This window comes from Odontesthes bonariensis, chromosome 23, assembly GCF_027942865.1.
Source record: "Odontesthes bonariensis isolate fOdoBon6 chromosome 23, fOdoBon6.hap1, whole genome shotgun sequence".
NCBI classification, from domain to species: domain Eukaryota; kingdom Metazoa; phylum Chordata; class Actinopteri; order Atheriniformes; family Atherinopsidae; genus Odontesthes; species Odontesthes bonariensis.
In genome coordinates, this window is record NC_134528.1 from 4,968,535 (window position 1) to 4,994,624 (window position 26,090).

The window sequence follows — 26,090 nt, forward strand, 5'->3', positions numbered from 1 at the left end:
CATGTTCTTTTGCACTGTTAACTTTTCCTAGAGGTATATTGCATTCTGCACCTTGCGCCCTTATTCTTTTTTCCTGTTCTGTTAATAAACATTGTTAAGCCATATCAAGTTGTTTCAAGCATTTATTTCAAACAAATTAAAAGGTAAATGAACAAGGCACTCAAACGTTTATTTCAAACAAATTAAAAAGTAATGAACAATGAGGAATGAACTCAAACAACACTTTTGCACATGTTCGTTAAGGCACAGCAAACAGTGACGATCTTATCTAAAGGCATTAGGTTTTCACCCTCACATTTGGGCAGCATGTGCACAGGTACAGTTGAATGTAAAAAGCTGAATTTGTCCAGTCAGCGTGGTTCTCCAACATCTCATATGATGGCTTACCTACAACAGAATAAATAGTTTATGAAAAAAATCTATGCAATCAATGGCAAACCCATCACAGAACACATGCAAAATAAAGATACAGACTGAGAGGGTAACGCTGCTCATGGTATGACAAAAGGGCTGAAGGGGTACACATTAACACATTAGCCACATTAGGGGGTAGTTAACATTAATTTTCGAAGAGGCAACAGTTTGCAAATTGAGCATTTTCGAAGAGGCAACAGTTTGCTAGTTAGCTAGCTAGGCAGCAACGTCAGGTGCACTTCAGGGTTTGCAACAACATAAAGTAACTTCGTAGCTTTAAGAGACAACAACATAAAGAGATTTTTAGAGAACGTACCCGAGTGAAAATGTAGAGAACACACTCTCATCGACGGAGGGGTGCAATCGAAAGTAAGGTCCAGCCAGCCAGGCAATCCGGCGTCGCCTCGTCAGGTCAGACGTCTGCTCTCCCTGATGCTGCATCCATTTAGGAAACCGAAAAAAATGTATTTCGTTGTTCCTATGTTTCCCAAACGTATTATGTGAGGTACTGGAACAGTTCTTCACACAGCAGTGATTTCCAGGCATGTTCTTGCAATTCAGCACTGTTTAAACTTACTGATTTAAAAACACACGCGTACAATGTAAACAAACAGAGAGAATGGCGTTTTCTCGCTAGCAATGCTGCCAACATGGCGGATAGGGGCGGGGCTCTGTACTATGACGACAACTCCTCATTCTCAATAGTGAAAGGTAGAGAGTCAGGGTCAGTGCGTCGTTATCCAATCCATTCCACTTGTTCATAGAGCACGCCTACATCACTGAAATCCAGTCAACGTTTTCCCTGCAACCTAATTTGCACTCGTCTCGGCACCTGGGTACCTGCAGCATGTGTACCGGGAGCACACAGAACCAAAAAATGGATTTAGGAAATTTTTTCAAGAGAGTAAGTATTCATCACTGCTGTTGGTGACAATAAGTTAGCTCCAGCCCCCCAGCTAACAACAGAAAGTCCCATGTAATTAATGAACGAAATGCTCCCTGTTTGACAAATAAAAACCGGGCTTGCAGAGAGCCCCCTGTACAGGAGACAGTGTGTGTTGTGTGCTGAAGAAGATCTCTGTGCATGTCTTACCTTAGTTGTTTTGCAGTCAAAAGTTACATTTCAGCTCTAAAAGAACTCTGCTACATAGCTAACTAGTTAATCTGAAATGCACTGTGAAGGTCCTGGTTGTTTGTAGAGTTAGCTGTGCAGTCTTTTTTTTTTTTTTTTTTTTACTATATACTATCTTTGGGGTGACTTCCTTCTGGAGCATCAGCTCCAGCATCAGATACACACAGTGAAACAGGAGCTGAGCTCATTCACATATGATATCTTCAGTGGATAATAATAGTAACAATAACGATACATTATGGTAATAATAATCACTGCACCATCCCTATTGACCTGTAGGAGTCAGGGCAGAGGAGCAAAGAGAGTGAGTGGGGAGAAATCTCTACTGGAAAGGTGAGTCTAAACGATTTCACAGGATAGAGTCATTTGTGATGCAGACAGTCTTGGAATTTTATGGAACTCGATGTGAATATGAAATATGAAACATTTCAGTCCAGGTGCACCATATAAGACTTATTTAACTTGAGCTTTTATTTAGGAGAGTAATGATTGGAAAGTGAAGATAGCCAAGAGAGAGATATACTGCTAATTGTAGCCATGTTATTTTAAAATGGTGTACTTAGTGAGAACACAGTGCTTTTTTTTTTTGCATAGTTTTGTATAATACATAAATAAGAAGCATTGGTGAAATACGACACTGTAACTATGTGGATTTTTTCTTTTTGTTGTTGTTGTTAATGCTGTAAACATACAGTACTTCCTGTGTTTGTTGTTGTACTGTACTAAAGATGTTGTTAGCTGTTTGTGAAATTAAACGTTCGCTCACATCCTGTGCATCTCCTTGGGGCTTAGCCCCCCTTGTCCTTAAAACCTAGTGACGCCCCTGTGGGAACTCTTTATCTGCTGTGCGCGTTCCAGGGGGGAACGAAAAAAATGTAGGACTGATTAGCATTAAGCTAACTGTTTTGGTCTTGTTCCGAACCTCCAGCAGAGTTTTCGCCGTCTCTACAGAACAGTTTCTGCTTCTGGTTAAAAATTTAGTGTTGTTGTGAGAAATTTTAGTCTTTCCCAGCTGGAAATCACTGATGAGGGACAGATGTTTTCAGAGAGACACCGAAGTTGTCATTTTTCTGCTGGACAGGTAATTTAACCTAGCCTGGGCGAAAGCCGACTGTTGACTCTGTCAAACAGTCTGGGAAAACCCAAGAGGAATCCGTTTCCATGGAGTGCGGGACCTTACCCAGCAACTTAAATTCATTGGAGTAACGGAGTTCCCTTAACCAATCATAATGTTTAGAAATGACGTTGGTTAAGCACCGAGGTTCTAGCTCGCGAATCACGCTTCCCACATCCGCTTTCATTATACCAGTACCTGCCGGTACCATTTGATAAATCAAACTTTTCCCAAAGCCAGTTGGAAGGACAGCTACGACATCCTTGCCACTAACAAAATTGACGAGGCATTCCTCTTGCTCTCGTTTTAATTGTGTAATGCTCTCCAGAGTTGAGACAACTTCATGGATAGCTTCTAGCGTTCTTCCGTCGCCATGTTTATTTCCGCTGCGGTTGAACTACAATTATATGGACTACAATGGACTCCGCGCGTGAGTTCTGCGTCACCACTCGCAACTGTTTGCTGATTGGCAAAACACTGAGCGAACCGAGGTAGGGGGATTTGGCCAGACTATGTGCGGAGCCAAAATCTTTGGGCGGAAGTACGTAGGATGGCGTCGCCAGGCTAAATTTAACCCACCAATGGAAATGTAACTAGCTGTTTGGTAGCGTTAGCTAGAACATGAAACTTATGAACATAAAACCTGTTTCTGACTGTGAGGAGGGTTTTAAGTTAATATTTCTGCTCCAAAGGTAGAATTTCTGTTTGTTTTTGGACTAAAAACACCGACGTTAGAGATCTATTGGTGAGATTCTTATGTGTGAGACTGCTGAGGGTAGGTGGCCGCATAGATGCCTGATCAGAACGCGAAAGTGAATACACTTTCTAAAAACTGTTCCTGTGGTAGCTATAATTATTTGTCACATACATAGTCATTAATCTAATGTGAGATTGGTTACAAAATGGTTCGGTTTAAGCCTGATTTACAGTCGTCTGGGAAAGGCCACGGAGAGCCCTCTCCATCGTTGTAAACCCTCCGCGGTATGCTACTCCGTAGCTGTCGGCTGTGTTGTTTCGCTTAATGATATAATAAGCAGACGAGGCGTGAGAGCTGGTCTTTTTAATATACGGTTCACAGCTTTATCAAACAGCTTCGTGCGACCTGGAACTGCCGTAAGGCGGGGCTCCCAGCATGCTCGTATCTGTTGTGGCATGCTGGGTAATGGAGTTGTCATTGACCCTTCCCAGTCACGTGACTTTCGTAAAGCAACCGCCATTTTGGACGTATAGAAGACAACGATTTGCGAGTAACGATAGTAACAGTAACGATACAGACAGACTGAAAATTGAATAAAAGAAGAAAGAACAAGATGCAGAAAAGAACTCCACTATCCAGGGGGTCGGGCATTTAGTGGGCCAGCAGAGGGAGAGGTATTTGGAGAAGCTGAAAATTGGAGGTTTAGAAAACGACGTGTACTTGCTTCCACTAGGGCTGTTTACAGACGTCCGACAGCATGCCACCGCCTCGTCTTTACCTGACTTCGGCCCCCACGACCTTTATATTTATGTTGTAAAAAAACCATCGCCATACACGGGAAAGGATCTAAAGGCATACAAGAGTTTGGATACCTACAAATATTTTGTGTTGGGCTATGTGACCTGCCTTTACCAGTGGACCGTCCCTGGAGCCGGAGGGCGCCATCTTTTTACAGCTAAGGTTTGTTTACATTTTTCATTTAACGATGTTCACCAGGATAAACGACATGTAAACCCGTTGACACGGTGTTATAATCTTGCGATTACGAGAATTGCAATGACCAAGTCGTAGTGCTTTACTAAAGGCGCTGTGCTATGTTTTATCTAGTAGAAAGGCAACCCTGAAATGGCACGGGGGAACACTAGCGTGCCATGAGAGATCATCTGGTGTGCCGTGGAAAATCCCTCTCAGGCTTTATCTTTATTTTGCATGTATATGTATACGTTATATATCTTTATTCGACACTTACCTCCAACAAAGTGGTCACTACAAAACCGCTGGTATACTGAAGGTTGCCAGTCTTTCCTATTGATCGCCGCGACTCATCTTCTCCGTCGCTCAAGGTCAGTGGGGATCCGGTAAAAAGACAAAGCTTTCCTCGTCTGCTGACTGTTGGTACACCCAGGCGCGCAACAATATGCTGGCATGATGTAAACCTTGCTGATCGAATCGATATTTTCCTTTGAATGTTCCTCGCTCCTCCGTTGTTGGCTGTGGTACTCGTTTTCACGTCCAAAATGGCTGACGCTTTTGTTGTGACGTCACGTGGGATGGGTCAATACTCATAACATCACATCGGCCAATCCAACTTCGTGGTCATGCAGAGGTTATCAAAAATCAATTGGAGTTGACGGAGAGTGAGCAACTATGCCCGTGTTTTGTTCAGCTTACGGTTGCAATAACCGGCGCAGTGTTGATACCAGATTGCGTGGGATTACCTTTCACAAGTAAGATTAAACAGTAATTTTGGTTATTTTACTATATATAAAATTATGTCATAGGGTTAGGGTTACCTGGAATTATAACGCTTATTTTTCTAGGCCTTTAAAAAAATATGTACTGAGCTGGTACAGTATATATGTGCAATGTTATATTACATATAGCCTACTATAATATTTACTTTCACCATATTTATAATTCCACCATTTTTAGAACGGTATATATCTTTTTTCTAATATATTTATAATGGTTTTTACAACTCAACACTTTATTTATTTATTTTATTCACAACACTTTACTGTATTCATTGTCGTTTTTTTTGTCTTTTTTTCTTGAGTGCCAACAAAATTTTGTTGTCGTAATACAATGACAAATAAAAAAATCCTTGAATCCTATATGGGAGCTTGTATGTATAAGTCTTACAGAAGGGTTGTGTGTGTGAGAGAGAGAAATAAATTCAAATGAACAGTCAAACTTGTTTCTTTAATAAAATATAAAATTTTTATTTAAATTCATTTATACTTTTATCAATATGCCATAGCCTACCATATGTCTTTGTTAAAGAGAATAATACAAAGTGATTCGGAATGAAAGCACGTATTTTTAATGTGTGACAGCGTCCTGTATCATAACTAAATATCTGCCGTTTGTAACAAAGCAATCTGTGTGAAAATCCGGCAAATATTCGGGGAGTTACAATCGTTGTAGTTGGGGATATACACCTTCCTCAGTCGAAATAAATGCAATGTGGGGGCATTGGAGACCCATCCAAGATGGCGGCCGCGCTGATACGTCAGCTCCAATAGGCAGCGTCAGTCTATGAGGCATCTACGTATATTATGTCTATGGGTGAGGTACCAGATCGGCTCGGGGTCCGTCGTCTGCTGATTACGTCACACAAAATGGTGTACGCTTGAATGGGAGTACATTGCGATTGGCGGAGATGAACACCTGAATGTCTCTGCAGAAGACAGAAATTCAGAGTCTTGAACAAAAGTAACATTTCAGCTGTCAGAACTCCACTGCTCCTCATTTCCTCTGGTTCTCAGTTGCTTTCATGAATAACTGACGTAATGGTTGACATTTGTGTGCTTAACAGTTTCAGACAGCAGATACATCAGAGTGTTACAAACAAGGATGGTGAAGAGGAGAATCACAGGCGGAGCAGGGATGCCTCAAAGGTGGAGTCTCCAACCAGTTGACCCCAGAGGACTCGGCTTGGTGCCCCCCATACCTGCAGCATCCACATCAGAACTGGAGCAGACACAAGACAGCAGAGATCTCAGTAAGTGACTCACATCTGTTGGTCTGTTTTATTTCAGCCATTTGGACCCGTTTATAATGTTTTGACCAACATTAAAACTACTTATGATCAGGGTAAATAAAATAAACTTACATTTGTCCTTAATGTATATTTCTGTTTGTGTGTTCCTGCAGATGTTCAGCAGCTGTTTGTGATTAAAGAAGAGGTTCCCTGGAGCTCCAGTGTGGACCAGCAGGACCCAGAACCCGTCCACATAAAGGAGGAGGAGGACGAGCTCTGGAGCCGCCGGGAGGGAGAGCAGCTTCACGGACAGGAAGAGACTGATATCAGCAGGTTCTCAGTCACTGCTGTTACTGTGAAGAGTGAAGATGAAGATGAAGATGAAGAAGAACAACAACCTCAGTCCTCACAGCTTCTTCAGATTAAAACTGAAGACAGCAGAGAGACAGAACCTCCAACCAGCAGCTCAGCTGAACTGATGAAAACAGAAGCTGATTGGGGAAAGGAACCATACCCAAACAGTGGTTTACTACCAGATACTGATGAACAGGAGTTCTGTGAAACTGAAGTCAGTATTGGTGATGATGATAGTGATTGGCCAGATTCTGAATCTGAAGCCAGTGACACAGAACGGAAACAGACAATGGTACCTGAGTCAGATGTAAATCATGATGGAGGCTGTAACACTGCCAGAAAGTCCTTCAGCTGCTCTGAGTGTAGTAAACAGTTTCTCTCCAAAGAGTCTCTGAAGTCACACATGAAAGTCCACTTTGGAGAAGGACCAGAAACAGCCCAGAACCCAGATCAAAATAGCAATTTACAACCAAATACTGATTCAGACTCTTCTGACAATGAAGTCAGTGATGATGATGATGACCATTGGCAGGACCCTTTGTCAGATTCTGCACCTGAATGTGAAGACGGTGATCCTGATTGGAAGAAGACCAGAACAGCTGAATGCGGAGAACATGATGATGATTTGATTTATAACTCTGCCGAGAAGTCCTTCAGCTGCTCTGAGTGTGGGAAACAGTTTGTACACGAGCGGTCTCTTACATCACACATGAGAGTCCATACAGGAGAGAAGCCGTTTGGCTGTGATGTTTGCGGTAAAAGATTCAGCCATAACACTTCTCTTAAGACGCACATGAGAGTTCACACGGGTGAGAAACCATTCAGCTGTGATTTCTGTGCTAAAAGATTCAAACATGTCTCAAATCTTAAGGCACACATTCGCGTTCACACGATGGAGAAGCCTTATACCTGCGATGATTGTGGAAAGAAGTTCAAAACAAAGACGCTTCTTACGTCACACATGAGTGTGCACACAGGAGAGAAGCCGTTTGGCTGTGATGTTTGTGGTAAAAGATTTAGTCGAAACGCTCTTCTTAAGACCCACATGAGAGTCCACAAGAGAGAGAAGCCATTTGCCTGTGATGTTTGTGGTAAAAGATTTAGTCGAAATGAACATCTTAAGACACACATGAGAGTCCACACAGGAGAGAAGCCGTTTGCCTGTGATGATTGTGGTAAAAGATTCAGCCAAAACGCTCCTCTTAAGACGCACATGAGAGTCCACACGGGTGAGAAACCTTATGATTGCAAAGAGTGTGGAAAAAGATTCAAACAAAGCGCAAACCTTAAGTCACACATGAGAGTCCACACAGGAGAGAAGCCGTTTGGCTGCGATGTTTGTGGTCAAACATTTAGTGAGCGGAGAAATCTTTTAAGTCACATGAGAGTCCACACAGGAGAGAAGCCGTTTGGCTGCGATGTTTGTGGTCAAAGATTTAGTGAGCGAGGAAATCTTTTAAGTCACATGAGAGTCCACACAGGAGAGAAGCCGTTTGGCTGTGATGTTTGTGGAAAGACGTTCAGTACGAAGACGAATCTGAATTCACACATGAGAGTCCACATGGGAGACAAACCATTTAGCTGTGACTTCTGTGATAAAAGATTTAACCATATCTCCAGTCTCAAGTCACACATGAGAGTCCATACAGGAGAGAAGCCGTTTGGCTGCGATGTTTGTGGTAAAAGATTTAGTGAGCGAGGAAATCTTTTAAGTCACATGAGAGTCCACACAGGAGAGAAGCCGTTTGCCTGTGATGATTGCGGTAAAAGATTCAGCCAAAACGCTATTCTTAAGACGCACATGAGAGTCCACACGGGTGAGAAACCTTATGCTTGCAAAGAGTGTGGAAAAAGATTCAAACAAAGCGCAAACCTTAAGTCACACATGAGAGTCCACACAGGAGAGAAGCCGTTGAGTTGTAGTCGTTGAGTTAAGATACTGTTTCTTCATATTAGGGCAGCATTTGTGAGTCTGCGCAGACCCACAACTAATACAATAGCTACAAGAGCATCATCTAGAGGGGACTTCATAAGTGGGTTCAGAAAATCCACTTTTGGACGAAGTGCCTTCTCAGTAAAAACATCAGGGCTGTGGAATAGCGTCCCTGTTGGTATCAGGGAAAGCACACTTAGTACTTTTAAATCAGGTCTTAAGAAGTGGCTAAAAGCAGGGCAGCACTGTGGACATTTTTAGTCATTGATTCTGTGTACTTGTGTTTACTTTATCATATATCATGTTTTTGTTTCGTTAGTTTTTTTTTAAATTGTGTTTGCCTACTTGTCATGCAATATACTGTAGGCCTATTCTGCACATAGTCTCACCCAATATTGTGTTTTGTTGTAATATTTTTGTATTATTATTATTAATTTTAATCTTTTTTTTTAATTTAACATCAATTCCTGTCAATTGTATGTTGTGCACTGTCCCTGTTAAATAAACATTAAACTAAACTAAATACGTTTTTTATCGGAGTATACGGTCAATTATTCTATTGATTGGTTAATCTGAACTGTTCTTTTTGTTTCATTTAAAAGCACATTACAACCAGCAGTCCCTCAGATTTAAGTTAATTCACTCATGTGTTTTTCTGCTCTGTGGACTTTAAATTCAGGGCTGGTAATGAAGTAATAAAAAAAAAGTTATTTGAAACAGGCGATTATAGTCATGATTGGTGCATGAAAGATGAGCCAGTATTTTTTTTCATTATATAGTAAAATGTTTCACTTTCAACATTCAGCATGAATTTATGTTCTATTGTAAATAAAATCTTGGTTTGAGATTTGAAATTCATCCCATTCTGTTTTTATTCACATTTTACACAGCGTCTCGACTTTTGTGGCATTGAGCTTCTGGCTGTTGAAGAATCTGTGTCATTGACGGAGCCTGTGCTGCACAGAGGCCCCGATTTAGAATATCCTGTTTTATAATCCACCTGAACAAAGCAATATTTCTATTTACTTTGGTTAACTGGCCTGATTAAATCCATCCTAACCTGCTCAAACTGAGCACAGTATCAGTGTAGGATCACTTCTACGGCTGCAGTTTTGGGTTTTTCCTTCATCTCGCAGACGCAGAAATGACAGGTATGTAATGTTTTAACTTTATCAAGGAAACCTTAAACAAGGAAAATGTTCATATCTGGCTCAGTTTACAGCTCCAGATGATGTGTGTCCAGGTCCCAGCACAATGCTGCACAAAAAGAGGAAGAAAATCTGTGTGTTTCTCATGTATTTCTTAAATAAGTCTTACAGAAATATTAACTTTTACAAGACATGGAGAATATAAAGAAAAAAACAACTGTCTTAATGACAGAATTTAATAAAAATCTATCAAACTTGATTGTCAGTTTTCTCTAAATCATTTCTAATAAAACATTTTATTACAGGCATCAAAACAGCCAAAAGATTTCCTCAATGCAAATCCAACCATAACTTCTAAGTAAGTAAGTAATATTTATTTATATAGCACCTTTCTCAGACAATGAAGGTCACAAAGTGCTTCACAAGAAGTGTACTTAAAATACAATAAAAGTCGACAATAAAAACATACAGTTATTAACAACAATAATAATATTAAAATAAACAAAGTGGTTATAAAAACAGCCAATACACTGCTGTGGTGTGAGAAGATTTTGGTCCTCTGACCTCAGCCTTCGCGAGGGAGTGTACGGACATAAAAGGGCTCTAATGTAGGAAGGAGCCTGACCATGGAGAGCTCTCAAAGTCATCACCAGGATTTTGAAATTAAAACGAAAAACCACTGGAAGCCAATGAAGGGACTTAAGAATGGGAGTAATATGGGCCCTTCTGTTTGTGCGGGTCAGTAACCTCGCTGCAGAATTTTGGACATGCCGCAAACGAGACAGCTCCTTTTTGTTTAGGCATGAAAACAGGCTGTTGCAATAGTCTAAACGAGAAGACACGAACGCATGGATTATCAACTCCAGATCATGGAAACAAAACTTCTAAGTTTTGAAATATTCCTGAGCTGATAAAAAACAGTTTCTTGTCAGCTGCTTTGTATGATGCTCCAGTGACATCTCTCTGTCAAAGATAATGCCCAGATTTCTAAGGGTTGATTTAGCAGACAAGCTCAGATCACCCAAGTATTGCTTGATTCCTGGGATTTCATTGTCAGGGGCAATAACCAGCACCTCAGTCTTTTCGGAGTTTAACTGCAGAGAGTTTGCGCCGAGCCATTGTTTTACTCTCACAAGGCAATTCATTAATGAGTCCAGTTTGTGGATCTCAGAGGACTTAAAAGAGCAGTATAGCTGGATATCATCTGCAAAGAGATGATAAGAAACACCAGCAAACTCCTGAAGTATTTTACCCAAGGGAAGGACATAGAGCACAACTAGAATTTGTCCCAAAACAGAACCCTGGGGCACTCCACACAGCAAATCTCCAGAGTCCGAAGTGAACTGGTTTGCAGAGACGCTTCTAACATCCTACCGTGCAATTAAAAGGGAAAAACACACAATATAGACGACTCCTGTGTGATGTTTTGTTCTTCTTCTCAGAGAAATGTGAATCACACTGGTACAAACTGCCAACACAGAGAGCATCTGAGCAGCTATCGTCAGTGATAAAATGTAGAAGCTGCATCACCCATTCAGTGATGCTTCAACCTCTGTGTGTCAATACTTTGGAGTTCAGTCATCTCTGTTTAAGCGTTCATGGGTGCTCTTTCGGGTCGACTTAAAGGGATGGTTCGGAGTAGATTCACCCTAGGGTCATTTCCGTGACATCCAGCCAAGTAGCCCACCCAAAGTTTTTCTGATCTTGGCTGAACATCAGCTGAGATACAGAGTTATCCCGAATAGCTTAGTACAAGCGCTAATGGAACCTGGTCCGTATCTCCAAAATTACAACACTAAAATCACATCCCATGACACCAAACTTCTACAGTAGTACAAATATGGTCTGTACTCACAAAACGATGCATTTGGAAGTTTGTACATAGTCCAGGAGTTTATTATTATCAACACAAGCCTAATAGAAACTCTTTAAAATGTTAAATCCAATTTATCCCTCAAAGGAACTACTAAGAAATCGCTTAAATAGCCTATTGATGACAATAAATGCTCATTCTGTGAGAGTGATGTAGAAACTATAGACCATATGTTTTAGTATGATGTTTTTGCTGCTTCTAGTGTGTGCCTTATAGTGGCAACAGTAGGGCATGTATTGTCTATGTTTTTAACGTATGTGTGTATGTGTGTGTGTTTCAGTTCCCTGCCCAGGGACCACAGATGTAAATTAGCTTTTTAGCTAACTCTGGTACTAGAACTGTCTTGTACATGGCCCCTGTCAAATAAGCTAATAAACTAAACTAAACTATTTGGAATTGCTTAGAAAAATGGATCAAATCAAAAATTACACTTCCTGAATCTATTTCTAGAGATATGGTAACTTTTGGAGTGTTATTGGAAAACAAAGCTATAGAACTCTGTTGTAACCTAATTTTTGTTTGACAAAATTTTTTATTCATAAACAAAGAGTGCTAAGATCATCCCCAGTCTTTAACATCTTTTTATCTGAATTTCAATTATATTTAAAATATCTGAAATGTACTGAATCATACGAAGTCCTGACGGAATTTTTGATTGAATTGCCCACCAATGCATGTCAATCCCTGCGATGGACTGGCGATTCGTACGATTCCAAAGATTTGTGACTTTTAAACTCCTGCATAGTCTAGTAACTTACACCAAAGACAAGATAATTGACTATGTCCATATATGTGCACGGAGGTAACTGGTCCAGGTCTCTGTGCCATTCTGCTGCAGGGAGCTCGTAAGGATCAATATTTTGGATGCTGGACAGTTTCTCCAAATACCGCTGCTTTGCGTTTGTAACAAGCTTGTCCCTGTAAGGTCCCTTTTCTTTCGCCTTATCCCTCTCCATTGCTTTGCTTTCTTTCTTTTTTTTTATTGTATTCGTCTCTGTCCTGCCGAAATGTTAAATGCGGGAAGATATCTGGAATATATAGGCGCACCTCCGTTAAGTTCTGATGGCGTTGCCCCTGGCAACCAATAGCGTCTCCTGCCAACATGGCCGACCGGAGTCACGTGACTCCACATTCTCAATACCACGCAATCATTTGAGTAAAAGACTTCTCCCGAGACACATGAATAAACAACAGGAGCAGTTTGGAAATAAAGAAACCAAAAGGCCTCCCTTCTTATAATTTCTGGTGTTGTATTGAACTCTGTTTGTGCAGCAAGATGTTGGAGATGTTCTATCAGTCTGTTGATGCCAGTGCACTCTTCTTCGCTGTGGTCTGCTGGGTGGAACAGCATCAGAGCCGGTGACACCAACAGGCTTAATAAACGTATCAAGAAGGCTGGTTCTGTCATCGGCTGCAAACTGGACTCATTTGGATCTGTGGTGGAGAGGAGGACACTGAACAAACTAATCCATCATGGATAACCCCACCCATCCTCTCCATCAGCTGCTGGTTGGACAGCGGAGCTCCTTTTCCAACAGGCTCATCCAGCTCCGCTGTCACAAGGACCGATTCAGGAAATCCTTCCTACCAGCAGCCATCACCATCTACAACACCCCCCCTCTGGCTGGAAGAGAACTTCAAGCTCAATAGGCTTAAAGTCTCCCCCCCAAAAACAATAACAATGACAATTTGCACAACTGCTCATTTTGCACTAATAACATTTGCACAAATATCATCGTAGTACAATATAATGTAAATTATCCATATACCCTATATTTCTTATTGGTTCAGTCTGCTCAGTTAAATTTATTTTTACCTTTATTGTTAAATGTACAAATCTGTTTTTATTTAGTTTACATATGTTTATTATTATTATTTACCCTACTCTTCATACTGTAGATTTGTTTAAAGCTGATGTTTATTCTCTATTTTTATTCTATTCTATTTGCTTGTTTTTCCTTTGTTTACATATCTTTTATAGTGTACGCTGTTGCAACACAATAATTTCCCAAATTGGGATGAATAAAGTATTTATCTATCTATCTATCTATCTATCTATCTGCATAATAATTCATCCCTGTGCTGTGCCCACACCACGGAGCAATTAGGTGGCTATACATTCTTTATTTTTTCTAAATTTCATGTCCTTATAAACTCTTGCTGTAATCGTATAGATTATGTTTCTTAGCGCTATTATTGTTCCATGTAAGACTCCTGTTGCAACATATTGGTGATGTGCTAATATAACTAAACTAAATCAGGTTGTTCAGCTGTGAATTGGACCTCATCATCCTTGTGGTTTTTCCTACGTTAATCAAAGCCTGCGAGTGCTGTCCCTCTTTTCCTTTTGCAATAACCTGAAGTTGAATTTAAGATAGCTCCTGAAAATGGCCAAATGAAAACATGACGTGGTCAGCAGAGCACCTGTTCACTAATGAAAAGGTAAACCTGTTTGTCTGGTGCCGATGTGGCCATAATTACACAATATATTATAAGACCACACTGAAGTGAAACACCAGGACAAAGGCACAAGGTTCTGCAAATGCTGCAGAAACTCCTGAAAGTAGAAGAGTTGAGAAGAATGTTTCCTGTTAACATACAAATTCATCATGTGATGGCACTTTTATAGCAATGTGTGTGCAGTCGATAGCCCCGATTACAAAACCGGCTCTCGCTTCAAATTGAGCTTTAATGTTGGCCTGTTTGATATACGTGGCTGAGATGCGGATAATTCTGCTCCACACGGCTGGCATGGCTCGGGTCAGGGTAGACTGTCAGAGTCCTAATCGGTTGGCCAGCTCCCTCTGGAATGCCCCGGTTGCTATAGGAACCCCAGTGTGCACATCACCTGTGAGCACAGGCAGCGCACGGCTCCTCGCTGTGTTGCGCTCCAACGCCGGCCACAGCTCTGCGCACAGTTCCAGGAGGATTTCCCTCAAAACGGCTGATGAGCCAGTCACCATCATGCGCCAGCAAATCCTCTCTGTCTAGTGAACACACACTCTCTTCAAATTGCACCATTTGCAAAGTCTTCTAATACTTTTAAAGCAGCCATTGTTTTTAATGGTGTGCATTGCACCACTTTGCGCTGCTTTTATATCCACTCGTGTAACTGCAGACACATGGGTGTGTTAATTGTTTATCAGTATTAATTGTTCATGTATATCTTAAATGTGCACATCACTGTCTGAGGACTAATTGTTTTCACATTTATTTATTATAACAGTTTCCCAACATCACCTTAGGTGTCGCCGAAGAATCACCAGCTGTAGAAAAGTGCGTACGCCAGCCCTGAAGCTGCCGTGAGGCACCGCACATTTCCACAGTCTTTTCGCTCTTGATACATCTGATCGTTGACGTAAAAAGGTGCGTACGCCACTATTTTGTGCGTACGCACACTTTGTACATGAGGCCCCAGGTCTCTACCGCCATGTTTCCAGCTGCACATCCAGCTGCTGAGAAACTGAACATCACAGTGCCGAGTTCACACGATAATTTGCTGAGCTCGGAGCCTAGAAATTTAAGTTTGAGCTGCCCAGTAATCCCTTTTAAGTCGACCCGAAAGAGCACCCATGAACGCTTAAACAGAGATGACTGAACTCCAAAGTAGTGACACACAGAGGATGAAGCATCACCGAATGGGTGATGCAGCTTCTACATTTTATCACTGACGATAGCTGCTCAGATGCTCTCTGTGTTGGCAGTTTGTACCAGTGTGATTCACATTTCTCTGAGAAGAAGAAGAACAAAACATCACACAGGAGTCGTCTATATTGTACTATAGCACTTTTTGCTACATTTTTAATGTATGAAAAGTGCTTTATAAATAAATGCCAATAAAAAGAAAGGCATAAAGAATGCTACTGACGTGTATTTGACTGTAAATTTGATTGATTTTCTTTAATTCTGTCATAAAGATGGTTGTTTTTTTTTTTCATGTTGCAGCCGTAGCAGTGATCCTACACTGATACTGTGCTCAGTTTGAGCAGGTTAGGATGGATTTAATCAGGCCAGTTAACCAAAGTAAATAGAAATATTGCTTTGTTCAGGTGGATTATAAAACAGGATATTCTAAATCGGGGCCTCTGTGCAGCACAGGCTCCGTCAATGACACAGATTCTTCAACAGCCAGAAGCTCAATGCCACAAAAGTCGAGACGCTGTGTAAAATGTGAATAAAAACAGAATGGGATGAATTTCAAATCTCAAACCAAGATTTTATTTACAATAGAACATACATTCATGTTGAACGTTGAAAGTGAAACATTTTACTATATAATGAAAAAAATACTGGCTCATCTTGAATTTGATGGCTGCCACAAGTCCCATAAAAGTTTGAGACAGGTCCATGTTTCCCACTGTGTAGCATCCCCTCTTCTTTTAACAACATCTGTAAACATCTGGGACTGAGGAGACCAGCTGGACCGTCCTATTCCTGTCTGATAAAGGATTCTATGCAGGCTTAGAACTGACAGCTGATAACTAGCTGGATGGTCCCTCTCTTCAGTCTGGAGGACGCAGCGTCCATGATTTCCATCTCTTTGCCTGAGTCCATTCTAAAGGAGCTTTGGTCCAGAGAAGACGGCAGAATTTCTGGACCATGTTCACATGTGGCTTCTTGTCTGCATGATGGAGCTGTAACCTGCATCTGTGGATGTTGCAGTGAGCTGTGTTGCTGAGCCCATGCAGTGATTTCCAGGATAGAATCAGGTCCGTTTTTAATGCCTGAAGCAGATATGTCTCCAGATTCTCTGAATCTTTTGATGATAGTCAAATGAAGTGATGAAGTCCCGCAGATTTCTTCTGAAGTATGCAAATCCCCTCCAATCTTTCCTTGAGGTCCATTGTTTTTAAACAGCTCAATAATTTCCTCACACATTTGTTGAACAAACTGGAGTTTCACCTTTTCTTCTCAAAGTGTAACCTTTTCATGTCCCCAATCATGACTATAATCGCCTGTTTGAAATAACTTTTTTTTTTATTACTTCATTACCAGCCCTGAATTGAAAGTCCACAGAGCAGAAAAACAAGGTAACACGAGTAAATTAACTTAAATCAGAAGGACTGCTGGTTGTAATGTGCTTTTAAATGAATGTCTAGAGTTTTCAAATGGAGATACAAAGTAAAACAGCGATGTTTATACTAATAAGATCTGATGCCGTTCCAGCCTTCAGTGTGAGTATTACACCTCCTTCACAGCAGTGAAGCCTTTTCAGCAGTATTCTCTCAGCAACAAGCGGAGCCGCCCTTGCTTACCTTCCTCATTATTTTTGTCAAAATGCAGACGAATCAGTGATTACTGTTTAAGGCCTACTCTTAAGGGGGGTTATTACAGTTGGTATTTCTGACTTATTATGTCTGATACAAGTAACAGATTAAATGTAAAAGAAAAAAGACTAATAGGAACTCCACTGCATCAAAGTATATCATATGAGAGCAGAGATAGGAGAGAGATAACTTACATTACAGGCTGAAACTGCTTTACATTAAACAATTAGCATTTTGAAGTTCAATTATCAAGATTATTATTATTATCTTACCATCCATCCATTTTCTATACCCGCTTCATCCAACTGTAGGGTCGCAGGGGGGCTGGAGCCTATCCCAGCCGTCATTGGGCGAGAGGCAGAGTACACCTGGACAGGTCACCAGTCCACCACAGGTTCACACGGAGACAAACGACAATGCACACGCTCACACTCACTCCTAGGGACAATTTAGAGACTGCAATTAACCTGACATGCATGCTTTTTGGATGGTGGGAGGAAGCTGGAGTACCCGGAGAGAACCCACGCATACACAGGGAGAACATGCAAACTTTCAAGATTATTGGGGCCTGCCATAGCATTGCATAGGAGAGCACTCCATGCAAATGCATGGCAAGGCACCTATTACTATTCCGTTGGCAAAAGTCTATGGGATTTAACATTGAAAACGTGTCTCTTTATAGATTTATTTATTTATACATTTATTCTTCCGTCCACATTAATGGACCGCGCACATTAATATATCAAAACAACCGGCTCGATGAGTTTTTGCGGGCTATTACTTTAATTGAAGATTGGAGTTTCCATTAGGGATGTCGAAATTTAAAAAAAGTCTTGACCGACCACTGAGCCTCATTAGTCGATTAAAGTCGGTCACCGAAAATTCTGTAAGTGCCATTTATGATATCTGTGTCCTGTCGCGCATCTTTCTCTGCCGACTGGTTAGGCTCCCACCACACAATTAATGTTGGTTCGTGCCCTTGGTATTATACATTTTCCCCAATCATTGACCACTAGTTCCAGGCGTACTTGTGGAGGAATAAGGGTTTTGGGTAGAAAAATAATTGCTGTGCCTGCGCAGACACGCACAGCCACACATTACGCGCAACGGCGCCCTTCCAGTCACGGTACTTTTTAAACACGAATCAAACGCGGCACCGAACTCGGGCTGTTAAAAGCCCCCGTTACAAAGTCACAAACAGAGAACGGTGCATTTGGCGGTGTTACAGGAAAGTAGGTAAACCAATGACTTCGTTAAAAAAAAAAAACTTACCGAATGCCAACAGCCTCTGTGGCGTAGCTAGGATGCTGCACAAAATCCTTTGCAATAAGTTCCTGTCGTCATGCCATTTAAGTACAGATGAATATAGCTATCACAACAAGTAGGCTAAGTTAGTCTTGTGTCTTTTGCCATTACAGTGTTACAATTATCATTATGTTGTAGTCCACACGCAGCCACATTGGCTTTAATTAGGTTAATAGTGGCGTTTTTTTTAACTGCGCAGACAGGACCCGTCATGTACAGCGTACAAGTTGCAACCGGTGTAAGAGAGGACCTCTGAGGAGGGCGCTACGTGCGCTCTGCTGCGGTTGTTCTTCCATCGTGGGATGGCTCATGCTCACATAACATTTCTAAAGATATAGTGAGTTTTTTTTTGTTTTTTTTTAAACCGACGGCAGAAAAATTCTAACCGGACAACGTTGATTCGGTCAACCATCGATCATACGGTCATCGGTTAACATCCCTATTTGCCATGGCGACATAATAAGCAAAAAACAGCCCCCCCAAGCCCAGCTGGTGACCCCCCCATGACTACATGCTGTCCCTGTACTGGTCGCCGCTTTAAAGGGACAGTTCGCCGCTTTAAAGGGACAGTTAGCCTCTTTAAAGGGAGAGTTGGTTGCTTTAAAGGGACAGTTGGCCGCTTTAAAGGGACAGTTCGCCGCTTTAAATTTTTTAAATTTAAACGGTTTTGATGCCGTTAAGGCTTGAATGCTTCTTCTTTAGGCCTTGCGAACCATTCATGAGCAGCCGTGGTTGAGCGATACGCACACTTTGGCAGGCCCCTTCTAAATTTCTTTGCTGTTTACTGCCATTCTATCTCAAAATAGAGGTGCAAGATGGCACTTAAATGCAGTTGAACAGTCAAATCTGTTGCATTTCCTGAAAGGGAAACCAATACTTTCCCTAATTTCTACTTAATATTTTTAATCGTTGTCATTGCTCTTAAATTAAGCAAAAAGAAAAGTTCTGATAGAAAACTTATGCTGCCCTAATATGAAGAAACAGTATCTTAACTCAACAACTACAACTCAAAACCTTCCAATTTTCCACAACCTCATCTTATTTCGGGTTGTAAATGTTTCTTAAGATCTGTGTTTTTTGCAAAATAATCTTTCACAATCATCACCGCCAAATGGTTTTTCTCCTTGTGGACTCTCAAGTGTGTCTTAAGATGCGTCTTTGTGTTGAATTTTTTTCCACAATTGTCGCAGGCATGAGGTTTCTCCCTCGTGTGGACTCTAATGTGCGCCTTCAGATTGGAGATTTGGTTAAATCTTTTAGCACAGAAGTCACAGCTAAATGGTTTCTCACCCGTGTGGACTCTCATGTGTGACTTAAGGTTTGCGCTTTGGTTAAATCTTTTTCCACACTCTTTGCAAGCATAAGGTTTCTCACCAGTGTGGACTCTCATGTGACTTAAAAGAGTTCTCCGTACACTAAATCTTTTGCCACAAACATCACAGTGAAATAGTTTCTCGCCTGTGTGGACTCTCATGTGAGTCTTTAGAAGTGTGTTTCGGCTTAATCTTTTACCACAAACATGACAGCTAAATGGTTTCTCACCTGTGTGGACTCTCATATGTGTCTTCAGGTGTTCATTTCGGCTAAATTTTTTTCCACAAACCTCACAGCCAAATGGTTTTTCGCCTGTGTGGACTCTCATATGTATCTTAAGATGTGCCTTTTTGTTAAAACTTTTTCCACAATCGTTACACGTATAAGGTTTTTCACCCGTGTGGACTCTCATATGATTTGAAAGAGTTCCTCGCTGGCTAAAACTTTTACCACAAACATCACAGTGAAATGGTTTTTCTCCTGTGTGGACTCGTAAGTGTTTCTTAAAAGGTGACTGATGAATAAATGTTTTTCCACAGTCATTGCAAGTAAATGGTTGCCCCTCTGCATGGATTCTCATGTGTGATGTAAGAGATTGCTCATAGACAAATTGTTTACCGCACTCAGAGCAGCTGAAGGACTTTTTGGTAGTTTTATCTAAATCATCATCATTTACACCTGACTCTTGGGCTCTGGTCTCCCTCCAATCAGGATCACTGTCTTCAGTTTCCGCCCCAGAATCTGACAAAGGGTCCTGCCAATGGTCATCATCTTCATCAATACTCACTTCAGCCTCAAAGAATTTCTGTTCATCAGTATTTGATTGTGAATGACTGGTTGGGTCTGGGTTCCTGGCTGGTTCTGGTCCTCCACAGTCCCCTCCATCAGTTTCTGTTTTCATCAGTTCAGCTGAGCTGCTGGTTGGAGGTTCTGTCTCTCTGCTGTCTTCAGTTTTAACCTGAAGAAGCTGTGAGGACTGAGGTTTCTCTTCATCATCTTCACTTTTCACAGTCAGAGCAGTGAATGGAAAGCTGTTGATATCGGTCTCTATCTGTCCATGAAGCTGCTCTTCCTCCCGACCGGTCCAGAGTTCCTCCTCCTCCTCTTTTATGCGGAAGGTTTCTGGATCCTGCTGGTCCACACTGGAGCTCCAAGAAATCTCTTCTTTAATCACCAACAGCTGCTGAACATCTGCAGGTAAAACTGAAATGCAAACGTACATTTAGAGTTAATTAGTATTTACCCTGATCCTTAGTAAATTAGATATATATCGAAAAACAAAACATAAACAATAATCAATACCAAATTACCGATACCAGTGAATTTATCTTTAATTAGTAACTCCAAACGTGCTTTATGTACCAGTTCTGATTTAAGTTCTGTGAAGTACTGCAGTGGAGCAACAACATAATTTACTTCTGTGTTACGTCTGTTAGGGGAGAGATCCCAAATACTTTATGTATGAAAAAGATTATTTGTCCTTAGTCCTGGTTGGTTTGAACAGATCACAGCTGAGCAGTGTTTGAATCTCAGCCGGGGCCTTTCTGTGTGGTGAATGCACTTTGTGAAGCTTAAACAAGGTTAGCGAGTTACACGTGTGTGGATTCACAATATTATCATTTCAAACTCGATGCCGATAACATTTAACAGGAATAATTTTACTAAACAACTCCAGTCTCAGTTTTTCAACAAGCAGCACCAGCGCTCCGAACTGAAAAAAAGAAGCACCATCACTAAAAGATCCAGAATTCAGAACTTTTTTTTAGAAACTTGACCGTCTTACTGATACATTAATTATTTGGTAACATTTACAAAATTGTTATTCTGTATTATTTCAGACAAGGACAAATAGACAAATAGTGAATCATATAAATATGTAGTAGATTTATCAAGATTAAGCCAACCAAAACATTTACTCAAACAATTCCACAGCCGTCAGGCCTCAGCATCTGTCAAAGTGGCCGGTGTGTCGGCGTTCATTTACCTGACCGCCATCTTTTCTTTGTAACTTCCTCTTGTGCACTTGTGGTGGTTAAACATGAGCTGTAACATGTTTAACACAGTTAAGTACGCAAGTACTGACTTTGCAAAAAAACTGTAAACCTTTTTGATACCAGAAACTTCACAAAGAAACCCCAGGTTAACACCATTCTGTGTAAAGGGGCCTGTGTATAGCATTTTTTTTTTACATTTCTATTATTTTATTTTTTAAAAATGCTCTGGTTTTGGGTCCAATCATTATGAAAATATGAAATTGTTTTGCTGCATCCTGTTTCAGTCATGCTTCCCTTTCATCTTCTGTTGAATATCCCAAACATTTATTTCCTTTACAGCTTAAACTCCCTCTAAGCCATTTGCACATGGTGGTCTCACCACATCTCCATGAAATGGAGTTTACCTTGGCTTGCTGCTTTTATTGTTACTGTTATTTTATTGCTAATTTTATCTCAAATTTTATTTTTATTCTTGCTATTTTATTGATGACTCTCTTAATATGTGATGCAGTTGCTATTGTGAGGCACTTTGGTCAGCTGAGGTTGTTTTAATGTGCTGTATAAATACATTTGGAGTTGAATTGAATATCTGTGCAAAAAAAGAGCAAACACCAAAGAGCTCACAAACTAGATAAAAAGCAAGTAATGTGTTACACCTGACTCACAAACGGAATACTTTGGTAAAATACATGAGGGCCATTTGCAGCCTGATAAAAATCTGCAGCCTTTAAAGGGATAGTTTGCCTCTTTTGAATGAAGCTGTATGACATCCCGTACTAGCTCGACTGCTCGGTTTCACGGTGCAGACCGAGCAGTCCCCTGCTTCCGAGCAGCAAACACCGTAACAGGCGCGGCTGTCGGCAGCAGGCAGTGATACGAAGGGAGAGAAAATAGGGCCAAGCGATTGTGAGGTCTGACTTTTTCCTGGAGAACCATTTTGTGATGCAAATGTATTACTCTGTTGAACGCATATTGTTTTGAGAAACAAAAGGTTTATTTTTGTGGCCCCAGCCAACTAGCCGGACTACCTTCATCAACACCGAAACGAGGCTGGAACTCTGCTCACAGGACGCAGCAGGGGGTAAGAAGATGTTCATAAATGATGTTGCTAATATGGGATGTCATACAGCTTCATGTCAAAAGAGGCGAACTATCCCTTTAAGTCTGAGTAAAGCAGAAATGCATCCACGCTCCGAGTTCGCCACATCACAGATACACTGTCGAATGCACCGTCAAACAGAGCTCATTCTTACTGAAGTGAAGTGCCTAGATGTAAAATTACAACTGCAGGAATAAAATATGTTGGTCTCCTTTCGGCTTTGAAATACTTTAAATATAACTAACACTGGGGTGGTCGGTGGCGTAGTGGGTTGAACAGGCTCATGAACAGAGGCTACAGTCCTCGCTGCAGCCGGTTTGAGTCCCACATCGGACGGCCCTTTGCTGCATGTCTCTGCCCCCTGCTTCCTGTCTCTCTTCAACTGTCCTGTCCATTAAAGGCATAAAAACCCCCAAAAATAATAAAAATAAATAAATAAATTCAACTAACATCATCAAGGCAGAGTGAGCCCACTAGGGGAGGGAAAGTCTGCGAGTTGTTTCGGTTAATTTCAGTTTTTTTCCAGGAAAAGTTTGTAAAACTACCAGTTGAAAAGTGAGGCAGGAAGGTGTGGGTAGCCTGTCCTGACACGGAGCTGCTGACTGTTCAAATGAATCGGCAGAAACTTCAGTAAAACGTGCACATACAGTTCATAACAACCACGATACCAGGTTAGCTCAGCCCTTTAGTGCACGGAGCGTAAATCTGATTCTCTGAGCTGGTGTGTTGCCAGATCTGTGGCAATGCCGCATTTCAGCTCGACTCCCCACAAAATTGATCAAGTTTTTATTGTTCTCATTTTCTTCTGAAGTTTAAGTTTGGTCCCAAAGTTACCCAAATTGTGACATCCAGGAAGACGCAATTAGGTGAAGCAGGCAGAGTTACAGTCTGAAAAGCCTCCAGCTGATTCTTCTCCTCACATATAAAGCTCTTAATGACCGAGCTCCATCATATCTTAAAGATCTCATTGTAAGATATCTTCCTAACAGAGCACTTTGCTCTCAGGCTGCAGGTTTACTTGTGGTTCCCAGAGTTTCTAAAAGTAGAATGGGAGGCAGAGCCTTCAGTTATCAGGCCCCTCTCTGTGGAACCAGCTGCCAGTTTGGGAGGCAGAGCCTTCAGTTATCAGGCCCCTCTCTGTGGAACCAGCTGCCAGTTTGGGAGGCAGAGCCTTCAGTTATCAGGCCCCTCTCTGTGGAACCAGCTGCCAGTTTGGGAGGCAGAGCCTTCAGTTATCAGGCCCCTCTCTGTGGAACCAGCTGCCAGTTTGGGAGGCAGAGCCTTCAGTTATCAGGCCCCTCTCTGTGGAACCAGCTGCCAGTTTGGGAGGCAGAGCCTTCAGTTATCAGGCCCCTCTCTGTGGAACCAGCTGCCAGTTTGGCTTCAGGAAGCAGACACCCTTTCTGCCTTTAACATCAGGCTTTAAACTTTCCTTTCTGATAAAGTTTATAGTTAGGGATGGCTCAGATGACCCTGAAACATCCTAGTTAAGCTGCTATAGGCCCAGAAGTTTCTTCCTGTTAAAAGGGAGTTTTTTTCTTTCCACTGTCACCTTGTTCATGATCAGAACTCATGAATTTAATTCAACTGGATTATAACCGCCTTACAGTGGATGATTTACACAAATAAATTGAATTTAACGATTAGCTAGTTAGTTTGTATTCCAAGGCTGATGCATCGCAGGTCTACTCAAAAAGTTCTAATGTTAGGGGTGCGGTTGGTTTTTGTACATAATACTACTGCATCATGGCATTGTACTTTTAAGACCTGCCCTAAAAATCCTGAACGGGAACAAAGAGTGGATAAAAATAAAAAAAAATGTTTAAAATATCCAACCCCAAAATTCTGTAAAACACACTTCTCTGGATTTTAATGTGTTTTAAGCAATTATTGTGGAAGAGAGAACACGTTGCCATGAAAATCTCTGAGTTTGCTTTCCTCTGACTTTAACCTTTAGTAGCCTGTCATATAAATGTGGCTGTGCGTGATGCCTTTGCGTACGACCATATTAGTCCAGTGCTCAGGTCTCTGCACTGGCTTCCTGTCGCTCAGAGAATAGACTTTAAAACAGCTCTGCTTGTGTACAAGTCTCTTCATGGTCAAGCTCCAAAGTACATCTCTGACATGTTAGAGCCATATGAACCAACTCGGGCTCTGAGAACCTCAGGCAGGGGTCTCCTGCTGGGGCCCAGAGTCAGGACTAAACAAGATGAGGCTGCGTTTCAGTTTTATACTCCTAACATCTGGAACAGTCTTCCAGAAGATGTGAGACAGGCCTCAACTCTGACAATGTTTAAATCCAGGCTGAAAACAGTTCTGTTTAGCTGTGCATGACACCTGAAAGTATTTTATCTGCCCTCTTCACTTTTAAATGAATTAATTATGATTATTTTGTTTTTTTGGAATGATTTTATTTATTTGAAGTGCCTTGTGTACGAATTGTGCACTACAAATAAAATTGCCTTGCCTTTGTGGACCAATAAAAAGCTCGGTAAATCTCACAACCCACAGCATACATAATCATGCTATACATTTCGATTTAAAAATTATTTCTGTGTGATTGAATTGCTGAAAAATCAATAAAATGTGCAACACACAGACTCTTAAGGGGTTAAACAAACAAACACAGAACAAAGACAGCCTGACTAATCGTCCAAGAAGCAACAAGCTGATGTAAATATTACCCTCCAACCCAAAGGAGGAAGTGAATCATCACACCTGTGGCAGCTTTAACTAATGATCTATGGATGTGTTCGTTTGCACAGAAACTAAAAATTCACCATCTGATGAAAAGCTAAAATATAACGCTCCCCCACCTGCCTGACTGTGGCAAATTTAGTTCATCTGGAAAGCCTTTTGGTCCACTTCAGCTGTTTGGGACAAACAGATGTGAGTGACTTACTGAGATCTTTGCTGTCTTGTGTCTGCTCCAGTACTGTTGTGGATGCTGCAGGTATGGGGGGCTCCAAACTGGGTCCTCTGGGGTCATCTGGTTGGAGGCTCCTCCTTCGAGGCATCCCTGCTCCACCTGTGATTCTCCTCTTCACCATCCTTGTTTATGTCTGTAGATTTATTCAGATTTTAGGGTGTGTACGCCGTATCTTGCGCTGTTTATCTAGCACAGCGGTCTGAAACTAAAGACACAAACGTCAACGAGTTAGTGAGTTATTCATTAAAACAAAAGATAATTATATTCAAAGGAATAAAATGTTATTTTTGAGTCTTTGAACAATGTTTGTGTCATATAAGCTTCGCATATCCAAAGAATGAAAATACTTAAATTAAATTACTACAATCAAAAACAGAGAAAGTTGAAATGTTACCTTTGTTCAAGCCTCTGAATTTCTGTCTTCTGCTGAGACATTCAGGTGTTCATCTCCGTACAGAATAACCACAGCATGTTCTGCACATCACACACATGGAGACACAACAGTGAACATGAGTTCAGAAAGAAAAACACCAC

General features: G+C 41.2%; 2 protein-coding genes across 9 annotated transcripts in view; one reads left to right on the forward strand and one right to left on the reverse strand.

Annotated features, from left to right (window-relative positions):
* Nucleotides 1–2,433: 2,433 nt before the first annotated feature.
* On the forward strand, nucleotides 2,434–9,377 carry LOC142373568 (uncharacterized). Its single transcript, XM_075456884.1, has 3 exons — nucleotides 2,434–2,627; nucleotides 6,176–6,361; nucleotides 6,514–9,377. Exons 2-3 carry the CDS (start codon nucleotides 6,214–6,216, stop codon nucleotides 8,622–8,624), a joined length of 2,259 nt encoding a protein of 752 aa, XP_075312999.1. The 5' UTR covers nucleotides 2,434–2,627; nucleotides 6,176–6,213; the 3' UTR covers nucleotides 8,625–9,377.
* Nucleotides 9,378–15,624: 6,247 nt separating this feature from the next.
* The window catches only part of LOC142373591 (uncharacterized), a 41,398-nt gene continuing 30,932 nt past the window's right edge, over nucleotides 15,625–26,090 (reverse strand). For 4 of the 8 annotated variants that reach the window (XM_075456915.1, XM_075456918.1, XM_075456917.1 and 1 more), the window contains one exon: nucleotides 15,625–20,737. In XM_075456915.1, the coding sequence (XP_075313030.1) occupies nucleotides 19,254–20,737 (1,484 nt within the window). In that variant the 3' untranslated portion in view covers nucleotides 15,625–19,253. Of the gene's footprint in view, nucleotides 20,738–25,529; nucleotides 25,762–25,950; nucleotides 26,031–26,090 lie in introns of all 8 variants that reach the window. The other 4 variants (XM_075456913.1, XM_075456911.1, XM_075456912.1 and 1 more) reach the window with 3 other exon arrangements.